The sequence below is a fragment of the Scyliorhinus canicula genome, chromosome 14 (assembly GCF_902713615.1).
Source record: "Scyliorhinus canicula chromosome 14, sScyCan1.1, whole genome shotgun sequence".
Classification (NCBI taxonomy): domain Eukaryota; kingdom Metazoa; phylum Chordata; class Chondrichthyes; order Carcharhiniformes; family Scyliorhinidae; genus Scyliorhinus; species Scyliorhinus canicula.
In genome coordinates this window covers 47696899-47720738 of record NC_052159.1, presented here as the reverse complement: position 1 = coordinate 47720738, position 23840 = coordinate 47696899, and the positions used below count along the sequence as shown (strand labels likewise).

General features: G+C 49.6%; 1 protein-coding gene across 2 annotated transcripts in view; it reads right to left on the bottom strand.

Annotated features, from left to right (window-relative positions):
- Positions 1–23840, bottom strand: part of lnx2a (ligand of numb-protein X 2a) — a 204257-nt gene that overhangs the window by 137407 nt on the left and 43010 nt on the right. For both annotated transcript variants that reach the window (XM_038818016.1, XM_038818017.1), the window contains exon 2: positions 2166–2682. In XM_038818016.1, coding sequence (XP_038673944.1) covers positions 2166–2566 — 401 coding nt within the window. In that variant the 5' untranslated portion in view covers positions 2567–2682. The remainder of the gene's footprint in view (positions 1–2165; positions 2683–23840) is intronic.

Here is a 23840-nt window from a genome sequence, read left to right as displayed (position 1 = left end):
TCCCCCTTGTCCTAATTTCCGCCCCACTAGCCTCCACACCCTTGACTTAATTTTCCACAACACTAGTCTCCACATATAAAGGATTATCCTTTGCTATTTCAGCCAACTCCAGCATGATGCTACCATGTGACACATCTTTCCCTCATTCCCCTGTCAGCATTCTGCAGGGACTCCCTCCCTCTGTTACACCTTGGTCCACGCCTCCAATATGCCCATCACCACAGCTCCTTCCCTTGTAATCGCAGAAGATGCAACACATTCTCCTTTTCTCCTCACCATTCAAGCCCCCTAACACTGCTTTCAGGTTAAGCATCATTTCACTTGCACTTCCTTCAGTTTGGTTGATTGTATTTGTTGTTCACAATGTGGTCTCCTCTACACTCGGGAGACTAAATGCAGACTGGGTGAAAGCTTTGCGGAACACTTTCACTCAGTCTGCAAGCATGACCCCAACCTTCCTGCAGCTTGTCATTTTCACTCAGTACCTTGCTCTCATGCCCACATATCCATCCTTGGCCTACTACAATGCTCCGGTGAAGCCTGGCGCGGCTGGAGGAGCAGCATCTCATCTTCCAGTTGGCACGTTACAGCCCTCAAGATCCAACGTTGTGTTTACCAGTTTAGATTGTGACCTTTCTCTTCCATCTTAAACCACTTTCCTCAACAAAACATAGAATCTACCTATCTTCCCCCATGCCATTCAATGGCATTACAATCGCTGAATCTCCTAACAACATCCGAGAGGGTTAACATTGATCAGAAACTGGTCTAGCTATGTAAATACTGTGGCTCCAAAAGCAGGTCAGAGACTAGGAATTCTGAAGTATTTTGCTTACTGACTCCCGAAAGCCAGTCCACCATCTATAAGGCACAAGTAGGATGGAATATTCTCCACTTGCGTGAATGAGTGCACCTCCAACAACACCAATGGAAGTTCAATACCATCCAGGACAAAGCTGCTCGCTTGTTTGGCACTTCATCTACCAGCTTAAACATTAATTCTCTCCATCACCGACACACAGTGGCAGCAGTTTGTACCATCTACAAGATACACTCCAGCAACTTACCAAGGCTCTTTTGACAGCACCTTCCAAAACAATGGCCTCTACCGCCTAGAAGGACAAGGGCAGCAAATGCATGGGAACACTACCACCTGCAAGTTCCCCTCCAAGTAACACACCATCTTGACTTGGAACTATGTCGCTGTTCCTTCATGGTCACTGGATCAAAATCCAGGACCTCCCTCCTTAACAGCACTGTAGGTGTATCTACACCACATGGATTGCAGCAGTTCAAGAAGGCAACTCACCACCTTCCTCTGAAGGGCAATTAAGGATGGGCAACGGGTGCTGGTTGAGCAAGAAATGGCCACAAAAGGAAAAGAAAAAATGCCATTTTGGTAAAGCTTAAACAAGAGTCCTTTACCCACAACCGAAGTCGGCATGAGTCCATTTGCATGTGCAAATCAGGTGCTTAAGGCCTGCTTCTAGACCCTACTGCAACTTTGGTTTGCCTTGAAACAAATAAGTGCTATTGGCTCCAGGAAACCCATCTCTAAATAAAGTAGCACTTGTCATGATCATGCTGCTCCCAGTTCAGAGATCTCCAAATTCACCTTCTAGTGCTACATCACCCTGATCCTGACATCTGCATTCTGTCTTCAGGAGGTTATTGATCTTCCTACCCGATCTCAGCCTACAGCTCACGCCATCACCCAATCATATTCCCAAGGCCTACTCAACCCTTTACTGAAACAAAAATAGAAAATACTGGACAATCTCAGCAGGTCTGACAGCATCTGTGGAGAGAGAAGGGAGCTAAAATTTCTAGTCTGGGTGATTGTCGACCCTTCACTGAACCTTGATTACTGACTCCACTCATTCCTTCTCCAGGCCACTCTGATGCAATCCAATCACTAAATTACAGGCACTAACCTGTGCAGACTCCAACAGCAGCATCAGCTGTGATGAAGTCAGAGGTCCAAAATCAGCTGCTCCTCAGACCTTCTGACGAGCACAAGCTGTTAACATTGTGCAGGCGAGGAGCCCAAAAATTTAGGCCCTGATATTTAGTAAATACGTCAATGCATCTTTATCAATATTGATACAATTGTAATTTATGTACTTGGAATTTGTTTTAATTTAAACTTTTCATATATTGCTTACCTGTGTTTAAGATGTGCTTCCAAATCACAGCGCTGCATCACTTCCTGACAATCGTTTTCAAAAGGACATGACACCAACAGTTTGTCTAAAAGTTTGTGAACAAGAATGCTGGACCTTTTGCACAGTTTGAAGTGAAGCCTTTTGCGGTCCAATGGGCAGAAATTCTTCTCTCGCAAAAAATTACGGAGGCACTTGTGGCAAAATGTATGTCCACAGGGAGTATCTATTGGCTGCAATAGAGGCTGGAGACAAATGTGGCAGACAAGGTCATCATCCATTTCATGCTGGTAATTGTACAGATGGTTCTCCCTTGTCCAGTGCTGCTGACCACACTCAAAGCATAATGGGTTTAAAGGAGACTCCTGTTCCTCTGGATCAACGTCACCATTTGTAGTACTCATGGTAACTCACTTTGCACAGCTGCTCTAAATCAGTTATTCATCTACAGTTATCAGTCCATGATCAGATATTCAAATACAACGTATCCCGGTCCCAGCAATTTCAGAGCCTCATTGTTCTGTGAAAAAAGAAATCAAACAGTTACTCTTCCAACAAAGGAAAGCCATTTTATTCAATTGTTTTACCATTCTTAATTGATTGACGAACAGAAAATAGAGTTAAACAGAATCAAACAGGAATACTGACACTATAAAGACCATTCATTTTTTACATATATTAAGAGAACACGCCATTCTACTTTACAGCTTCTTTATATATAAAAGTGAAACCAAGCTCCAAATAATATTTACCTTTTTTATAAAAATGATTCACTTGATATTCAATTAAATAACCCATTAACAACCTATGGTTAAAAGCTCTCGTGTAACACTCACAAAATAGAATTATTTTGGGTAAAATGTTCAACTTGCTGCCTTGACAGAAAACTGGCACGACGGACCAGACACCAATTACACCAAAATCAGGTGGTTCACATACTGGGAGATTTGAACATTCGGTGCAGCATTAACCTGAACAAGTGAGTCTCCACTCATGAGAAGGCCACAATCCCTGACAATACCTTTCCCCACCTTCCCTCATTTCCTTCACCATCCTCTATGCCTCAAAAAAAACTATCTTAATCCCTCTTCCAATAAGTGTATCCATAAATCTGCTTAAAAGCTTTGAGTCCACTATAACATCTTGAACTGTATCTGATTCCAGATAAGCTCTCACTCCTACCACTCACTCTGGTAAAAGAGACATTTTTATGACCTCAATCCAGGTTTTTTTAGGCATTACTGGTACTAGAACTTTGGTCTAGTTTATCTGTGTACACTCACACAGTGGCTCCCTCTCAGTCAAAATCCGAACATAATCAATCGTAGCCTACCCAAACACTTCACTAAAAACTTCCACATCTCGTTAACTGGCTAATTTCATCTATATTTAGAGGGAATAGATTGCAAACATTGGTCCCTTTATCGATTATATATTACGCAGGTGAGAACATTCTCAGTTGATTTATTCCCGAAGCAACCTGAACCCTGAACAGGTGGTTTCCCTTGGGTGGGTGGGTGGGCTTCCAGGTGGTTTCCCTATGGGCAGGTTGGCAATACTGATGCCACTTGGGCATCTTGGCATTATGCCAGCCTGGGCACTACCAATGAGGCACTGCCCAGCTAGCAATTTTCATGCACCGCAATCGGTCCTGGGGGTGCCATGCCTATGTGAGGTCAGGTGGGGTGGGGGTGGGGGGTGCCCCCTCCCCTATAAGGTCATCCTTATAGGCGAGCTGGGGTGTTGGGGTGGGGGGGGGGGGTCTTAGGGTTGCGTTGGGTATTTGAGAGGTCGGGACACCATTTAATAGAAAGTAATGAATGAATACTTTTTTAAAATAATTTTCACACATGCGATTATTATATGTAGGGTTCAGTCGTTCTGTAGAGTGTGCATCTTAGATGAATGAGGAATGAAAGTGCCATAGGTTGGCTTGGAGGATATGAGTAGCTATTGGGCTGAGTTGAGGGCACAGATTGGCATGGAAAACATATTAGGCTGGTGGGGGTGGTGTGGGGTGATAGGTCACATGCAGCAGCATGAATGGGGGGGAGGGACGATGAAATAGAGAGTGGGTGAGAGAGAACAGGCTGTTTTATCAATTTATTGTAACTGGGATGCAGCTGAGAGCCGGGGCGGAGTTAGAGCAGAGATTTTAAAAGAGTGGAAGCGGAGATTTAAAAAAGAGCGGGAGTGGAGAGTCAGAACAGAGATTTAAAAAGAGTGGGAGAGGAGATTTAGGAAAGAGGGGGAGCCGAGAGTCAGGACAGAGATTTAAAAAGAGTGGGAGCAGAAATTTTAAAAAGCGCGGGAGCGAAGATTCAAAAAAGAGTGGGAGTGGAGTGATGCACTATCAATTACGCAAAGGCGGGAGTTGGATTCAATCGAGGCTTTAAGATGTGTGGCCTCCTACAGCAGCTGGCGAAGTGGCTGCTGTACTGGGAGCACACATATTTATACTCCACCTACTGGGCAGAGCCAGCAGGCAGGGAACTACCCCCGTACCTGCAGTACAGGGCCTTACCACAAAACACCTACACCGACATCCTCTATATACAATATATACATCAGTGGTGACTACCACATTCACCCCCTGTTAAGATTGAGTCGGGCGGGGGTGGTAGAGACCTATATACAGGTAGACTTTTCAAAGTACAGAGAGCAAAAAAAAATTGAATCCAGCGGAGGGGAAAATTATGTACAGAGGGATGGTGTTTTAAAAGTCCAGGTCATGTTACAGATTCAGTCGGTCCGAAGCCTTGATCTGCTGCCTGGAGCGCCGCAATGCTGGCGGTGATTCCGGTGTCGGTTTGGTCTTTGGTGACTCCAGGAGCGTGTCGAAATCCTCTTCATCCTCGGGTGTGGGCAAGAGGAGGACAGATTGTCCCGGAGCGGGGGCTGCGGTGGGGTGCACCGGGGAGGGGAGGGTGGCGCCGGGTCGGGGGGGGGGGGGGCGGTGTGTGGGGAATCAGCTCATGCCAGGTCCCCGAGGGAGGCAGTATCTTGGCAGCCGTCGGGGTACACTACGTAGGCATACTGTGGGTTGGCGTGAGGTAGCTGTACCCTCTCAACCAATGGGTTCCCCTTGTGGAGTCGTACGTGCTTACGGAGGAGTACGGGTCCTGGAGCTGCAAGCCAAGTCGGGAGCGAAACCCCGGGAGGTAGACTTCCTAGGGAAGGCAAAGTGACGTTCATGGGATGTTTCATTAGTCGCTGTGCACAGGAGCGACCGAATGGAGTGCAGGGCGTCGGGAAGAACCTCCTGCCAGCAGGAGGCTGGGAGATTTCTGGACCGTAGAGCCAGCTGGACGGCCCTCCAGACCGTCCCTTTCTCCCTCTCCACCTGTCCGTTTCCCCGGGGGTTATAGCTGGTTGTCCTGCTCGAGGCAATGCCCCTGTTGAGCAGGAACTGACGCAGCTCATCGCTCATGAATGAGGACCCCCTGTCGCTGTGGACGTGGGCGGGGTAGCCGAACAGAGCGAAGATGGTGTTGAGAGCCTTGATGACTGTGGCAGACATCATGTCGGGGCATAGGATGGCGAAAGGGAATCTGGAATACTCATCAACCACACTGAGGAAGTAAGTGTTACGGTCGATGGAGGGGCGGGGCCCTTTGAAGTCTACGCTGAGGCGTTCAAAGGGGCGGTAGGCCTTCACCAGGCGCGCACGGTCTGACCGGTAGAAGTGCGGTTTGCACTCCGCGCAGACCTGGCAGTCCCTGGTGATAGCCCTGACTTCCTCGATGGAGTAGGGCAGATTGCGAGCCTTTATGAAATGGTAAAAAAGTGTGACCCCCGGGTGACAGAGGTTGTCGTGCAGAGTCCGGAGTCGGATTTCGGAGGTGTGTAGGGTTCATGAGAAAAATGCCACGGGCCTGCCTGCTTGGTTGAGGGTGGCGGCTAGAGCGACATCTGATGCGTCGCTCTCGACTTGAAATGGTAATGTCTCGTCGGCTGCGTGCATCGTGGCCTTGGCAATGTCAGCCTTAATATGGTTGAAGGCCTGGTGAGTCTCGGCCGTCAGGGGAAACAGAGTGGATTGAATGAGTGGACAGGCCTTGTCCGCATAGTTTGGGACCCACTGGGCGTAATAAGAGAAAAACCCCAGGCATCGTTTGAGGGCCTTGGGGCAGTGGGGGAGGGGGAGTACTATGAGGGGGAGCATGCGGTCGGGATCGGGCCCCAGTCCTCCGTTCTGGACCACATAGCCGAGGATGGCTAAGCGGTTCGTGCTGAATACACACTTCTCCTTTTTCTAAGTTAGGTTGAGGAGAGTGGCGGTGTGGAGAAATTTGGCAAGGTTGGCGCCATGGTGCTGCTGATCGTGGCCGCAGATGGTGACATTGTCCAGCTATGGGAAGGTGGCCCACAGTCTGTACCGGTCAACCATTTGGTCCATTTCCCGTTGGAAAACCGAGACCCCATTGGTGACGCCAAAGGGAACCCTGAGAAAGTGGTAAAGGCAGCCATCTGCTTCGAAGGCAGTGTATGGCCGGTCCGCCTTACAGATGGGGAGCTGGTGGTAGGCGGATTTCAGGTCCACTGTCGAGAAGACCCGGTACTGTGCAATCTGATTGACCATATCAGATATGCGTGGGAGGGGATACGTGTCGAGCTGCGTGTACCTATTGATAGTCTGGCTGTAGTCCACGACCATCCTGTGTTTCTCCTTTTCACCACTACCACTTGGGCTCTCCAGGGGCTGTTGCTGGCCTCGATGATGCCTTCCCGAAGCAGTCGCTGGACTTCGGACCTGATGAAGGTCCTGTCCTGGGCGCTGTACCGTCTGCTCCTGGTGGCGACGGGTTTGCAATCCGGAGTAAAGTTTGCAAATAGGGAAGGTGGGTCGACTTTTAGGGTCGCGAGGCCGCAAAGGGGCCTGCCGAATTTCAGTGTTAGGCTTTGGAGGTTGCACTGGAAGTCCAGCCCGAGTAGTAAGGCAGCGCAGGAGGTTGGGGAGGACGTAGAGGCGGAAGCCACTGAACTCCACGCCCTGGACGGTGAGAGTGGCTATGCAGTACCCCCGGATTGCCACGGAGTGGGACCCGGGGGCTAGGGAGATTCTCTGGTTAGCGGGGTGTACCGCGAGGGAGCAGCGCCGTACCGTATCGGGATGAATGAGGCTCTCGGTGCTCCCGGAGTCCAGCAGACAAGAGATCTCGTGCCCATCGATTTTCACGTTGATGGAAGCAGTTGACAGTTTGTGTGGGCGAGACTGGTCAATCGTGACCGAGGTGAGACGCGGCTGGTTGTCGATGGTGGCAGGCGATGAGGTGCCCGGGGAGCATGGGTCCTGGTAAGATAGCAGCGTCCACGGGCCGCACGTGTCGTGAGGAAGACAAGATGGCGGCGCCCGACGATCCTGGGGAGAACAAGATGGCGGCGCCCACGGGTCGCACGTGGTGCAAGGAGGGGAAGATGGCAGCGCCCACTGGTCACACGTGGTCCAAGGAGGGGAAGATGGCGGCGCCCACTGGTCGCACGTGGTCCGCGGAGGGGAAGACGGCGGCGCCCACTGGTCGCACGTGGGGGGAGTCGGAAGAATAGCGGCGACTGCGCGGGTCTGGCACACGGCAGCAAAGTTTCCCTTTTTGCCGCAGACCTTGCAAAGGGCGCTCCGGGCCGGGCAGCGCTGTAGAGGGTGTTTAGGCTGTCCACAGAAGTGGCATTTGGGTCCCCCGGGATTGGTTGGCTGCCGCGCGGCCCAGGCGTGGGGTTGGCTGAGGGGGGTCGCTGGTGAGGTCCACAATGGGGTGGCCGTCTGCGGAGTCCAAGATGTGCAGGAGGGGTGGGCCGCGCGGCCGGGGGTGTGGCAACCGTAAGCAAGAGCACTAGGTTTTTAGTCTCCGCGAGGTCGAGCATGGCCCCTTCTAAGAGAAGCTGTCGGATGTAATCGGACCCGATCCCTGTGACAAAAGCGTCTCTCATGAGCAAGTTCGAGTGTTCCGTGGCCGTGATGGCCTGGCAGTCAGAGTCTCTAACTAGGGGAATCAGGACACGCCAGAAATCTTCCACTGACTCACCGGGAAGTTGACGACGAGTGGAGAGGATGTGCCTGGCCTAGAGCGTGTTAGTCCGCTGAGCGTTGTTTTCTTTCAGTAGCGCATGGCTTCTGCGTAGGTCGGCGCGTCCTGGATAAGCAAAAAGATGTTGGAGCTCAGCCGCGTGTAAAGGATCTGAATCTTCTGAGCTTCAGGAATTGGGTCTGGCGCAGACCGGATGTATGCTTTGAAACAGGCTAGCCAATGTTGAAAGACCTTTTTGGCGTTGTCTGATTGTGGATCCAGCTACAGGCGATCCGGCTTCATCCGGAGGTCCATCTTCTGAAAACTTAGTGTAATAAATTGATGCACGATCAATTATGCAAAGACGAGAGTTGGATGCAATCGAGGCTTTATTACACTAAGATGTGTGGCCTCCTACAGCAGCTGACGAAGTGGCTGCTGTACTGAGAGTCAGAAAGGAGATTTATAAAAAGCAGGAGCTGAGAGTCAGAGAGGATATTTAAAAAGAGCAGGAGCTAAGAATCAGGACAGAAATTTTAAAACAGCAGGAGCTGAGAATCAGAGAGAAGATTTAAAAGGAGCTGGTGCGGAGAGTCAGAAAGGAGATTTAAAAGGAGCGTGAGCTGAGAGTCAGAAAGGAGATTTAAATGGAGCTGGTACTGAGAGTCAGAAAGGAGATTTAAAAGGAGCGGGAGCTGAGAGGGACACTTCTGGGCAGCGGGCTGCGTTTGAAAAACACTTCAGGAGTGACATCATAGGAAAATGTTTATTTGGCTGGTAAGTAACTGCTAATTTGCATTACCTATTCTCAATTGTTTTCAGATTAAAAAGGTAAAAAGAGAAATAGTTTACAGATTGGAAAGGCTAAAAACCAGCTGCAAATAAAATTAAAAATTAGTTAAATAAAATAGAGATGCAGGGCCAGGTGATGTGTTGTACCTGCATGATGTGGGAGCTGGTGGACCCTATTGTGATTTCCAGTGAACATATCTGTAGCAAGTGTTTGTTGTTGCTTGAGAAACTTCGGCTCGGAGTTGATGAGCTGGAGTCTGAGCTTCGAATGCTACAACACATCAGGGAGGAGGAGAGTTACCTGGGTGCTGTGTTTCAAGAGGCAGTCACACCCCTTAGATAACTACCTCAAATTTGGCCAGCGGACAGGGAGAGGAGGATGTGACTATGAGTGACATAGTTAGATGGTTTGAGGAGGTAGGGTTGCAGTAGCCTCAGCCGTTGCCCATGTCTAACAGGTATGAAACTCTTGCTCCCTGTGTGGATGAGAAGGGGGACTGTGGGGAGGATGAGCAAACTGACCACAGCACCATGGTACAGGGAGCCATTCAAGTGTGTGTGTGCGTGTGTGTGTGGGGGAGAAAGAGTAAAGAAATGCAGTCTTAAATCGGGGATAGTAGTTAGGGGCATAGGCACTGTTCTCCAGAGTCCCAAAGTGGTGTTGCCTACCTGGTGCTCGGGTTCGGGATATCTCATCTTGGCTACAGAGGAACATGGGAGTGGGAACGTAAAAATCCAAATGTCATGATCCACTTAGGTATCAATGACATATTCCCAGCCCCAGGTCACTGTCCGTGTAGAGTTGCACATTCTCCCCATGTCTGCGTGGGTTTTGCCCCCATAACCCAAAGATACGCAGATTAGGTGGATTGGCCACACTAAAATTGTCATTCAATTGGAAAAATATAATTGGGTACTAAAGACATAGGTAGATCAAGGATAGAGGTGTTGCTGAAGAATATGAGCAACTAGGGGTGAAATTAAAAAGAACCAAAATGTACCTGAGCCACGAGCTAATTGGGTCAATAAGATTAAAGAGGTAAATACGTGACTCAAAGCTTGATGTGGGAGAAATGTGTTCGAATTCATGGGATATTGGCAGCTTTACTGGGGAAGGGGGGAGCTGTATTGATGAGATGGCAGTCAACGTAGGACTGAGGGTGTTGTACATAAATGTGTGCAGTGTACGAAACAAGGTAAATGAGCTTGTAGCGCACATTGAAATTGGCATGTACGATGTTGTGGGCATCACAGAGACATGGTTGCAAGGGGATCAGGGCTGGGATCTAAATATCCAAGGATATATGTCCATCAAAAGGATAGGCAGATGTGCAGAGGGGGCAGGATTACCTTGTTCGTAAGTTAAATTGATAACAAGAAGCGATGTAAGGTTGGAAAGTGTAGAATCGGTGTGGGCAGAGTTGAGGAATCACAAAGGAAAAAATACCCTGATGAGATTGATGTACAGGTCCCCTAGCAGTAGTCAGGGTGTGGGGTTGAAAATAAATCAGGAGATAGAAAAGGCATACAAGAAAGGCAATTTTACAATAATCATGGGGGACTTGAATGTGCAGGTGGACTGGGAAAATCAGATTGGTAGAAAAGGAATTTGCGGAATGTCTACAAGATGGCTTTTTGGAGCAGCTTGTTGTAGATCCCACTAGGGAACAGGCATTTCTGGATTTGGTGATGTGTAATTAGGGTGTATTGATTAGGGAATCTAATGTGAATGAACCCTTAGGGGACAGAGACCACAATAACTGCAGTTTGAGAGGGAGAAGCTGGAATCAGATGTAATGGTATTACAATTTAAAGGTTAGCACAAAGACATGAGGGAGGGGCTGGCCAGAGTTGATTGCAAGGGGAGCCTAGTGGGGAGGCGGTGCTGATGGCATACTGGTATTGTCGCTGGACTAGTAATCCAGTGACCCAGGACAATGATCTGGGAATCTGGGCTCGAATCCTACCATGGCAGGTGATTGAACTTAAACTCAATAAAATATCAGGAACTTAAAGTCTAATGATGACCATGAAACCATTGTTGATTGTTGTAAAAATCCATCGGGTTCACGAACTTCCTTTAGAGAAGGAAATGTGCCATCCTTATCTGGTCTGGGCTTCATTTGACTCCAGACACACAGCACTGTGGTTGACTCTGAAATGCCCTCTTAAATTGCTTAGCAAGCCACTCAGTTGTATTCAACCGCTAGGAAAACACAGTAAAGGAATGAAACCAGACGGACCACCCAGCATCGAACCAGGCACCGGAAACGACAACAGCAAACCCTGTTGGAGACCTGTTGACCCTGCAAAGTCTCCTTACTAATATCTGGGGGCTTGTGCCAAAGTTGGGGTAGTTGTCTCACAGACTAGTTTAGCAACAGCCTGACATAGTCATACTCACAGAATCATATCTTACTTACAATATCCCAGACACCACTATCACCATTCCTGGGTATATCCTGTCTCACCGGCAGGGCAGACACAGCAGAGGTGGTGGCACAGTGATGTACAGTCGGGAGGGAGTTGCTCTGGGAGTCCTCAACGTTGACTCTGGACCCCATGAAATCTCATGGCTTCAGGTTAAACACGGGCAAGGAAACCTGCTGTACCAGCCACCATCAGCTGATGAATCAGTACTCCTCCATGTTAAACACCACTTGGAGCACTGAGGGTGGCAAATGCACAGAATGTGCTCTGGGTAAGGGACCTCAATATCCAGTACCAAGAGTAACTCGATAATACCACCAGAGCGAGCTGGCCGGGTCCGAAAGTGGGCAGCATGGTAGCACACGTGGCTAGCACTGTGGCTGCACAGCGCCAGGGTCCCAGGTTCGATTCCCTGCTGGGTCATTGTCTGTGCGGAGTCTGCACGTTCTCCCTGTGTCTGCATGGGTTTCCTCCCGGTGTTCCGGTTTCCTCCCACAGTCCAAAGACATGCAGGCTAGGTGGATTGGCCATGCTAAATTGCCCTTAGTGTCCAAAAAGGTTAGGAGGGGTTATTGGGTTATGGGGATAGGGTGGAAGTGTCATAATATACACACAAGTATATGATGGTGCACAGACAGGCATTGGCTGACACACAGGATGACCAATGAACACACAGAACACAGCAGCCAATCACCAGACAGGACACGGCCACTATAAAGCCAGAGGGCACTAGTTTTCCTGCTCTCTTGGGATGCAGCCTCTGAGACAGTCAGAGCCTGTGAGCAACAACTAGAACATCCACCATGTGGTAGTAAAATAGTCTGGTCAGGTTAGCCTCAGATCTCCAGTCAACTCAGCATAGTGTCAATCCACAGTTAAAGTATGTATAATACTTGAGAGTTCAATAAAATAGAGTTGCATTTCTTCAAGTGTTGGAAGCCTGTCTCTCTCACTGCTACAGTAAACGCAGTCCTCGCAGACCCAGCATACCCAACACACCAGGAAGTGAGGGCTTAAGTGGGTCGCTGCAGACTCGATGGGCCAAATGGCCTCCTTCTGCACTGTATGTTCTATGTTCTAAAGGACATCGCTGCTAGACTGGGCCTGCAGCAGGAGGTGAGGGAACCAACAAGAGGGAAAACATACTCAATCTCATCCTCACCAATCTGCCTGCTGCAGATGCATCTGTCTATGATAGTATTTTTTTAATAAACATTTTATTGAGGTATTTTTGGAATAGTGACAACAACAAAATAAACAATATACATGAATCCATAAATATAGCGCAAAAGCCATTTACCTCTCGTACAGGTCCCACCCTTATTACCCCGTACTCAAATCTAAACTACCCCCCCCACCCAGTTTGCTGATGATTAATTTCCCACAAAGAAGTCGACGAACAGTTGCCACCTCCGGGTGAACCCTAACAGTGACCCTCTCAAGGCGAACTTGATTTTCTCCAAACAGAGAAAGCTAGCCATGTCCGATAGCCAGGTCTCCGACTTCGGGGGCTTTGAGTCCCTCCAAGCTAATAGTATCTGTCTCTGGGCTACCAGGGAAACAAAGGCCAGAACGTCTGTCTCTTTCTCCTCCTGGATTCCCGGGTCTTCTGACACCGAAAATTGCCACCTCTGGGTTCAGCGCCACCCTTGTTTTTAGCACCGTGGACATGACGTCCGCAAACCCCTGCTAAAATCCCCTAAGCTTTGGACATGTCCAAAATATGTGGACATGGTTCGCCGGTCCTCCCGCACATTTTGCGCACCTGTCCTCCGTCCCAAAGAATAAGCTCATCCGGGCAACTGTCACGTGAGCCCGGTGAACAACCTTAAATTGTATCAGGCTGAGCCTGGCACATGTTGTGGACGTGTTTACGCAGCTGGACGCGTATCCTCTCCCCCGTATCTCCGACCTGGTTAACAGGATCGCGCAGTACATGGTCTTCTCCACGGTGGACCTTAAGTCCGCCTATCACCAGCTCCCCATCCGCGCGGGTGACCGAAAGCACACCGCATTCGAAGCGGATGTGCGACTCTATCACTTTTTAAGGGTTCCATTCGGTGTCACCAATGGGGTCTCGGTCTTCCAAAGGGAGATGGACCAAATGGTTGACCAATACGGTTTACGGGCCACCTTCCTGTAAGTCGAAAATGTCACCATCTGCGGCCATAATCAGCAGGACCATGACATCAACCTCCAAAAATTCCTCCGTACCGCAAAACTCCTTAACCTCACTTACAATAAGGATAAGTGCGTGTTCAGTACCGACCGTCTAGCCATCCTCGGCTACGTAGTGCGTAACGGAGTAATAGGCCCCGTCCCCGAACGCATGCTCCCTCTAATGGAACTCCCTCTCCCCAACTCACTCAAAGCCCTCAAACGCTGTCTGGGCTTCTTTTCCTATTACGCCTAGTGGGTCCCCAACTACGCCGACAAAGCTCGCCCACTTATCCAGTCCAACACTTTCCCCTGTCGACGGAGGCCCGCCAGGCCTTTAGCCGCATCAAAGTGGATATCGCAAAGGCCACGATGCGAGCTATCGACAAGTCCCTCCCATTCCAGGTCGAGAGCGACGCGTCCAATGTAGCTATGGCGGCCACACTCAACCCAGCAGGCAGACCCGTGGCCTTCTTCTCCCGGACTCTCCACGCTTCCGAAATCCGCCATTCCTCGGTGGAATAGGAGGCACAGGCCATAGTAGAAGCTGTGCGACATTGGAGGCACTATCTGGCCGGCAGGAGGTTCACCCTCCTCACAGACGAACGGTCAGTGGCCTTTATGTTCGATAATGCACAGAGGGGCAAGATCAAGAACGACAAGATCTTGCGGTGGCGGATCGAGTTGTCCACGTACAACTACAATATCTTGTATCGTCCTGGGAAACTCAACGAGCCTCCTGATGCCCTGTCCCGCGGTACCTGCGCCAACGCGCAGATAGACCGCCTCCGCACCCTCCACACGGACCTCTGCCATCCAGGGGTAACCCGCTTCTTTCATTTCATCAAGACCCGCAACCTGCCCTACTCCATCGAGGGGGTCAGGACCGTGACCAGGGATTGCCACATTTGCGCAGAGTGCAAACTGCACTTTTACCGCCCCGAGCAGGCGCATCTGGTAAAGGCTTCCCGCCCCTTTGAACGTCTCAGCATGGACTTCAAGGGTCCCCTCCCCTCCAACAATGGTAACATATACTTTTAAAATGTGGTTGACGAGTACTCCCGCTTCCCTTTTGCCATTCCCTGCCCCGACATGACCATGACAACCATCATCAAAGCCCTCCACTCCATTTTCTCCCTGTTCGGTTACCCCGCGTACATCCACAGCAACCGGGGTTCCTCCTTCATGAGTGACAAGCTGCATCAATTCCTGCTTAGCAGGGGCATCGCCTCTAGCAGGACGACCAGTTATAACCCCCTGGGTAATGGTCAGATCGAGCAGGAGAACGGTACAGTCTGGAAGACCGTCCTACTGGCCCTTCGGTCCAGGGGTCTCCCGGTCTCCCATTGGCAAGAGGTCCTCCCAGACGCCCTCCACTCTATTCGGTCTCTCCTCCGTACTGCCACGAATCAAACACCTCACGAACGTCTTCTTGTTTTCCCCAGGAAGTCTTCCTCTAGGACCCCATTCCCGACCTGGCTGGCCACCCCCGGGCCCATCCTGCTCCGGAAGCATGTGCGGGTGCACAAGTCCGACCCGTTGGTTGAAAGAGTCCAGTTACTCCACGCAAACCCGCAGTACGCGTACGTGGAGTATCCCGACGGACACGGTCTCCCTTCGGGACCTGGCACCCGCCGGCGTGCGGCCACAACCCCCAGCATCAGCACCCTCCCCCCAGTTCCAACCGCCCCCAGCGCTCCCGCCCCTTCGGGACCTGGCACCTGCCGGCGTGCGGCCACAGCCCCCAGCATCAGCACCCTCCCCCCAGTCCCAACCGCTCCCAGCGCCCCCGCGAACAGGAACCCCCTTACCCGGCCCGACTACTGCTAGCTCCAACCAGGGGTACGGACACAGGACCACGTCCACCGCTCCGGAGTCACGGACGACCACTGCTGCACCGTCACCGGCGCCGCTGCGCAGGTCCGGCAGGACACCGAAGGCACCCATTCGGCTGATCGAGTCAATTTGATGGACCTTATGGACTTTCATGTTCGGCATATGTTCCTTGCCTGTGTTTTTTATTATTATTCCGGTTATTGTTGTCTTTTTTCTCTCCTGTACACTGTATATAGTTCGTTGTTATATAGTTTGTTGTTTTTCTTACACGTTCGTCACGGGCCAGTGGACAGCCATAGTTATCTCGGTGCTACTTGAGTAGGTCTTTAGTCATACTGCCAGTCTTATGGGACACCACCCCCCCGTCTCTCCCGTCTCTCCTTCCCACCCCCCCCTCCGCTTCTTTCTTACCAAGGGGTGAATGTGATAGTATGACTAGGGAGATTATATGACCTTAGAACCAAGCTGCCATTGGTACAGCAGTCCTGCTGCCCCTTGGCCCAGGCAAGTCATGTGCCTCTCTGCCAATTGGCTAGTCATGTGACTCCCCGCCGATTGGCCGAGAGGATGGTAGCTCTGCCTACAAGGCGGGGTATAAAAGCTCGTACCATGCGGAAGTCAGCCTTTCCTTGTACGACCACTGCCGGGCTCACATCTAGCTTATTAAAGCCTAATATTTGGATCCTCTACGACTCGTGTCAGATTGATGGTACATCACAAGGCTAGTAAATCTCGCGAGAGGCGTCTCGTGATTTATCGGCCTAGTCATGTCCAGGGTCGGGCAGGGCGAGGCCGATAGATTGCGTTTCCTGTGTTTATCTGAGTCAGGTGTGTTTTGTGAGGGCCAGGAAGAATCCAGCATGCGTTTGTAGAGTCAAACAGAAAGTAACTTTATTTACAACAATACGTATGCAGCAGTAGTTCATTACTGGTTCCTTCTCCGGCCGGTATTGCGCTGGCCAGCTCTATTTATAGAGCTGTAACTACGAGTGATTGTCCCACCGCCCTCATGGGGGAGTGCTCATATTCCCCAAGAATAATGAGGTAACCAATTGTCACCAGCCAACAGGTTATAACAGTGTGCCAAGCCGGGAAATTTCCCGACTCCCACTACGCAGCTCAAGGATGAAAATCCGCCCATTGTGTCAATACTGTCCAAAAAAAAAATTTTTCAGCCTGATTCCGCCTTCCAGCTCTTGCTCCATAGCCTCATGTATGTGCACTGAAGTGCCATAACCCGACTATTTTTAAACGCAATGAGGATTTCAGTAACTATTACCCTTTCAGGCAGTGAGTGCCAGACCCTCAACATGCTCTCAGAGTGAAAAAAAAATTCTTTAACACCCTTCTATTCCATCTACCAATTCCCCTGGTTATTGTCCTCTGGTAACGGAAATAGGTCCTTCTGAGCCACTCCATCCAATTGCTACATGATTGATCATTTTCACCACTCAGGTTCTGATGTTCCTTTATATTCTTCCCATGGTACTTAATTTCAGCATTTTAGTGACAACTGTAGGTGTTACTCACTTTAAGCATTTCCATTTAAAAAATATGCAATGAAGATCTAAAAGATGTTACTCAACCTCAAGTCTGCTGACATGGGCCGAATGGCCTCCTTGTGCACTGTAAATCTTATGGTAATTCTATTATTCAACCTTGCTCCTGCAGTTTAGTCATCTAAATTCTTGATTGAAATTGACAACCTTACAACTCCTTCCATTATAACTACATTTCTACTATTATTAAGAGTGCAATTTTTTATTTTTCCAAAATCATTACATTGTTGTTTGATATACACCCAGCTGTCATACCACCCACAGTAATGAATTAGCCTTCAAGCGATACATCGTGATTTATGCCTCCTACATGGAGTGAGTCACATCGGTGTGCTATGGCCGTATAATATGCAAGTGATACATGTGCAGGCTGATCCAAAGGCAGAAGAGATAATTGGGCACAGTCTCCTTGCTTGCTTGTTATTTTTGCAAATTAGGCACAAGTGAGCTTAAACAGTGATGTGTCACCTTCAACCGGAGGGGTTTAAAAACATACCGTTAAGATTACAGTTAAGCAGAAATTACAATGCCCCTCTGTTGATTTGTAACCAAAATAGAACATGAGCTTTTTCTAAAGCCACTGGATTCATTAATCCATATTTCAACCAGGATTTGGTTTCAAAATAATATTCTACATACAATTATATTGTTGTATGGCTATTTATTTTGCAGTCGTTTTTTGATGAAAAATGTAAAAAGAAACCAGATGAAACTGTAACAATGGGGCTGAAACTCCAATACACTTGTGGCATATTCCTGCTGTAAATCCAGCAAAAGTACCTTCAGACGCATTCAGAATTGTCAGGAATCTACAAACAGTCCTGTGTCACAGATTTCATGGGGCCGTGTGAAAGGAAACTGCCCTTTGGAGTGGTGTAGGAGACTGGTTTGGAATATTTCAAGTTCCTGAGTCCATGGCCCCACAGAAATCCACGACATCACTGGACCAGGCTTCGCTGAAGGCCTTGATCCATGAAGATTTTAAGGATGGTACAATTTTGTTTTAAAAATTTAAAAAGACTATCCTTTTTACAAAGCAGCAGTCTCATGTGTGCCCCTGATGCCTGCCATTTCTTTGCAACTGAATTGATCTCCACTTAATCGTGCTAACTTTGATTGGATTAGCAGCAGAGGTCCTGGTTGGGTCTTACACCATGGCACTTATGCAGGCATGCATCATTCCTCTGACTTTGAACTCAGTCATTAAACACCAAGTACATAGATTATTTTCATTCACAGCTCGTCCAGAACTAAAACACTATTGTTTTATAAAGCTCTTACTTCATGTGTCAAATTTCAAATCTGCCAATCAAGGGAGGCAATGGCGTAGTGGTATTGTCACTGTACTGGCAATCCAGAGACCCAGGTTAATGTCCTGGGGACCCAGTTTCAAATCCCACCATCGCAGATGTTGAAATTTGAATTTAATAAAAAATCTGGAAATAAAAGTCTAATGTTGTCAATTATTGTACAACCCCATACAGTTTGTTAATGCCCTTGACAGAAGGAAATCTGCCATCCTGACCTGGTGTGGCCTATATGTGACTTCAGATCTGCAGCAATGTGGAAATAGCCTTGTGAAATAGCCTTGCAAAACACTCAGTTAGGGATGGGCAACAAATGGTGGTGGTCTTGCCAAATTTTAAAAATTAAAGTAAGAAGTCTTACAACACCAGGTTAAAGTCCAACAGGTTTGATTCAAACATGAGCTTTCGGAGCGCAGCTCCTTCCTCAGCTGCGCTCAAAAGCTCGTGTTTGAATTAAACGTGTTGGACTTTAACCTGGTGTTGTAAGGCTTCTTACTGTGCTCACCCCAGTCCAACGCCGGCATCTCCACATCTTAAAAATTAAAATCATCATAAGTTTTCTGTCTAGCATTTTCAAAAATGTCATCTTTTAAATCACAGTACATTTGTTTGACAAAATTGTAATGGTTCAAATAACAACTTTTCTCTTGGGAGCAAACAAATATCTAATTTACCAAACAAGATCATTCATGAGTGGCAAAAAACGGTTAGTATTGAACAAGAAAGCAGCAGAGATACAAGTACCTTTCTAAAACTATCAGTAACGGAAAAGTAACCATGGCAATCTGACTAAATTGCGTAAATATGCTGTTCAATTTTCCTTTTTTATTCAGATCAACACTATCGAATTAGAAATAATATTCAGTGAATAAAAAGTTTTGCATTATTATAGTGTCTTTCAAGACCACCAGATGTCTCAAACCACTTCACAAAGTACTTTTGAACTGTAATTATTGATGTAATGTAGGAAATGCAGCAACCAATTTAGATATAGCAAACAGCAACATCATATGTCAGATAATTTGTTTTTGTATGTTGACTCAGACCAAGCATGCTATCAACTGAGCCACAGTTACGCCTCATCTGAATGCATAATACACACAAGAATTATATAAAAGAAAAAAAAATTAGCTACAGCTTTATAAATAGTTATTATATTAGAATCAGAAACATACAGCACAGGAAGCCACATTCAGCCATGGTTCTAGAAGTACCTGCCAGATGTTCCTCTACACAAATCTGTGCTTCATTTTAGGGAGCAGACTGAAGTTGGACATTTCACCTACACTTTTGATATTGGAGGATAACGTCATCAATGTAAACTAAATTGTTAATTTCAATAATTGCATGTTGAGGATGAATCAATCTGAAGTTAGCCTGTACCTTAAAACAGGTTGATTTCCAAGACATTCACTCTCCCGGTTCCGCTCAGACACCCAGAGTGAACTGGTTTATATACTCTTACAATGATTCCCTAATCCTTCCCTAACTGGGGGAATGCTGTGCTTACTTACCAGCTTAAAGCATTTATTTTATTGTGGCACAATTTCAACATTATTAGGAATCATGATATGATTCTCATCCTGTTCCTATGGAGCTTCATCACCAGATTGTATAGTGGCAACCAGACATAAAATTACCAATTGTGAGCAGTAAGCACGAGAAAAACATTTTTGTCAATTTCATATAATTTAAGACAGAGCAGGGCAGATTTCTCCCATGCCCCCGCTGGTGGGTTCAATGGTAAGTAGAGGGAGTGAGGAGGGAAGAGAATTCAGCAGGAGGCCCAAAGATCATTTTTACGCCACCATGAATTTCCCACAGGTAGTTCTGTAGGTGCCTTCTGTAATGTTCTTGTCGGATGGCCTGAATTATATTACAAGAACATTTGTAGCTAAAGCTAGAAACAATTTATTAATATTAACTGTGGGTCAACTATATATAAAACAACAGATGAATAACTGTATTAAGGACTTCCGGTGTGCACCATGGAGTGAGTGATCACACAGAGGCAGCTCCTGCCCAAGGTTACAGAAAAGAGCTCTTTTTTGGGCGGCACGGGTTGGAATTTCGATGAAAAGGCGTAGGTGAATGTTCGAGGAGTACTTTCCCCCAGGAATAGTATGTTTCTTGGTTATCAGACCATCAGAAACAGTGCAAGATTGGGCTGACGCAGCAGCAGACAAAAGCCTCTGCAAGCATGCAGGCGGGGGAAGGGCCAACTTAGAGGCCTCAAGCTGACTTGAGGGCCTTTATGAAAGCTGAATTCTAGCAGCAGAGGGAAGAACTGTGAAAAGATCTCACCAAGGCCATTGAAGAAGCGGGGACGGACTTCCGGTAGCGGTGATGCGGAGCTAAGCCGCACATTCAGTGGCTCCCGCTATTTTCGGACTTTGGGGCTCTTTTAAGGGCTCGTAGTGGTGCTGTTTGGACTTTTCCCCGTGTGGGAACACTACTTCTCAGATTCTCCACCGGTGGACGGCCTGGACTAGGAGTGGAGCGGTCAGAAAATCGGCTTCTGAAACTTGCGGTTGCGGCTATGCGGAGCTAAGCCGCACCGCAGCTCCCGCTACTTAAGGACTTTTGGGCCGATTTGAGGGCCCCAAACGGCGCTGTCTCGACGAATCCCGGTGGGGGAAGGTGTCTAGAGGAGCATTCCCCATAATTTATAGTGCTCACCCGGAGTGGGGCAAAGGAAAAAGCTGCAGTAGCTCCCCAAGAAAAGCGGGGAAAGAAGGACAAAATGGCGGCCGGCGGAACACCCGAGGACTGGTGGAAGTGGACGCAGGAGCAGCAAGCCTCTCTTCTGTGCTGTTTTGCTGGACTCCCTGAATGCGACTACCAACAAGCTGCTTGGGACCCAGGCGGCCCAGGAGGTGTCCATTCGGGAGTTGCAGCAGCAGGCCGCTGAGCGGGAGGAGGCCGTGGTCCTCGTGGGGAAAGTGGAGTTGCACGAGGCACTGCACAAAAAGTGGCAAGACCGCTTGGAGGAGCTGGACGTTCGCACGAGGCGAAAGAATTTGAGGATCCTGGGCCTGGCGGAGGGGTCGGATCTCCCGTCGTACGTGACCACGATGTTGAGCTCGTTGATGGGAGCGGGGTCCTTCCATTTGCCCCTGGAGCTTGAGGGAGCTCACAGAGTGCTGGCCAGGAGGCCTAAGGCAAATGAACCCCCGCGGGTGGTGCTATTGCGGTTCCATCGATTTAGTGACCGGGAGTGTGTGCTGCGCTGGGCCAAGAAAGAGAGGAGCAGCAAGTGGGAGAATTCGGTAGTGCGAATCTACCAGGACTGGAGTGCGGAGGTGGCAAAGCGGCGGGCCGGGTTCAACCGGACGAAAGCGGTGCTGCATGCCAAGCAGGTCAGATTTGGAATGCTGCAGCCTGCGCGTCTGTGGGTGACATATAAGGACCGGCACCACTACTTCGAGTCCCCGGAGGAGGCGTGGGCCTTTGTACAGGCGGAGAAGCTGGACTCGAACTAGGGTCTGGGGACACACTATGGCCGTTGCTGTTTTCGCTGTTGCTGTTCTTCAATTTTGACACGTGTTTTTTTTATGCTAGTTTTCTTTTTGCTCTGTTTCCGGGTGGGTTTTTCTGTTGGGTATGGGTGTGGGGTATGTGGGGAACGTTGGGGGTATGTGCTTTATATGTTCTCTTCTGTGCGTGGCTGGGGGTTGGGGTGAAACTGAATTTTGGGGAGCTGCGTCAGAAGGGTGGGGTGTGGCAGTGTCAAAGCGCGGGCTTTCCACTGGTTTCCCGCACTGTGGGGCGGGGGGGCGGAGCTGGAGGTGGGGGCGTGGCCTCTACTGGTTTTCTTTCCTGCGCTGAAGCGGTGCCAAGATGTGGCAAGAGGGGGATGACCCTATGCTGGGAGGGGATGGGTTTTGGCGGGAGCTGCCGGGTCAGCAGAAGTCAGCTGACTCACGGATGTACCATGGAGGGTGCGTTGCGGCTAGGAGGGGTCCTAGCCTGGGGGGGGGGGGGGGGGTACCGGGTTGCTGCTGGAATGGCCAGGAAGGAGCTGGTGTGGGCCGGGGGGGTAGAGGAGAGGCGTCATCGTCATGGGGAACGGGTCAGGCGGGGCGAGCTGGCCTGGGGTGAGCAGTCGATAAGCTATGGCTAGCCGGCGGGGGAGAGGGGCGGGTTGCCCTCTGATCCGGCTGATTACCTGGAACGTGAGGGGGCTGAATGGGCCGGTTAAGAGAACTAGGGTATTTTCTCATCTGAAGGGGCTGAAGGCGGACGTGGCTATGCTCCAGGAGACCCACTTGAAGGTGGCGGACCAGGTTCGTCTGAGGAAGGGGTGGGTGGGGCAGGATTTTCACTCAGGATTGGACGCGAAGAACCGGGGGGTGGTGATTCTGGTGGGGAAGAGGGTGGCGTTCGAGGCGGCTGAGGTGGTGTCGGACAAGGAGGGCAGATATATTATGGTGAAGGGTAGGCTGCAGGGAGAGAAGGTGGTGCTGGTTAATATATATATGCCCCAAATTGGGATGATGCCGGCTTCATGAGGCGCTTGTTGGGCCGCATTCCGGATCTGGAGGCAGGAGGCCTGATAATGGGGGGAGACTTTAACACAGTGCTGGATCCCCCACTGGACCGGTCCAGTTCAAGGACGGGTAGGAGACCGGCGGCAGCCAAAGTGCTGAGGGGGTTTATGGACCAGATGGGAGGGGTGGATCCCTGGAGGTTTGGGAGGCCGAGAGCACGGGAGTATTCCTTTTTCTCCCATGTCCATAGGGTCTATTCCCGCTTAGATTTTTTCGTCCTGAGCAGGGGATTGATCCCGAAGGTGCAGGATGCTGAGTATTCGGCCATAGCAATTTCAGACCATGCTCCACACTGGGTTGATCTGGAGATGGGGGAGGCGCGGGACCAGCGCCCGCTCTGGCGCCTGGATGTGGGGATGCTGGCTGATGAGGAGGTGTGTAGGAGGGTCCGGGGAAGTATTGAGGGGTATCTTGATACCAATGACACGGGGGAGGTCCGGGTGGGGATGGTCTGGGAGGCTCTGAAAGCAGTGATCCGGGGGGAGCTGATCTCCATCCGGGCCCATAGGGAAAGGAGGGAGAGGAAGGAGAGGGAGAGACTGGTGGGGGAGCTCCTGGATGCGGACAGGAGATACGCGGAGGCACCGGAGGAGGGGTTGCTGGGGGAACGGCGTAGTTTGCAGGCCAAATTTGACTTGTTGACCACCAGAAAGGCGGAGACACAGTGGAGGAGGGCGCAGGGCGCGGTATATGAGTATGGGGAGAAGGCTAGCAGGATGTTGGCGCATCAGCTCCTCAGGCGAGATGCGGCTAGGGAAATTGGTGGAGTGACGGATAGGGGTGGGAATGTCGTGCAGAAGGGGACAGAAGTAAATGGGGTCTTTAGGGACTTCTACGAGGAACTGTACCGGTCGGAACCTCCGATGGGGAGAGGGGGGATGGAGAGCTTCATGAACAGGCTATGTTTCCCAAGGGTTCAAGAGGAGCTGGTAGAGGGGCTGGGGGCGCCGATAGAGTTGGAGGAGCTAGTCAGGGGGATTGGACAAATGCAGTCAGGTAAGGCGCCGGGGCCGGACGGGTTCCCGGTGGAATTTTATAAAAA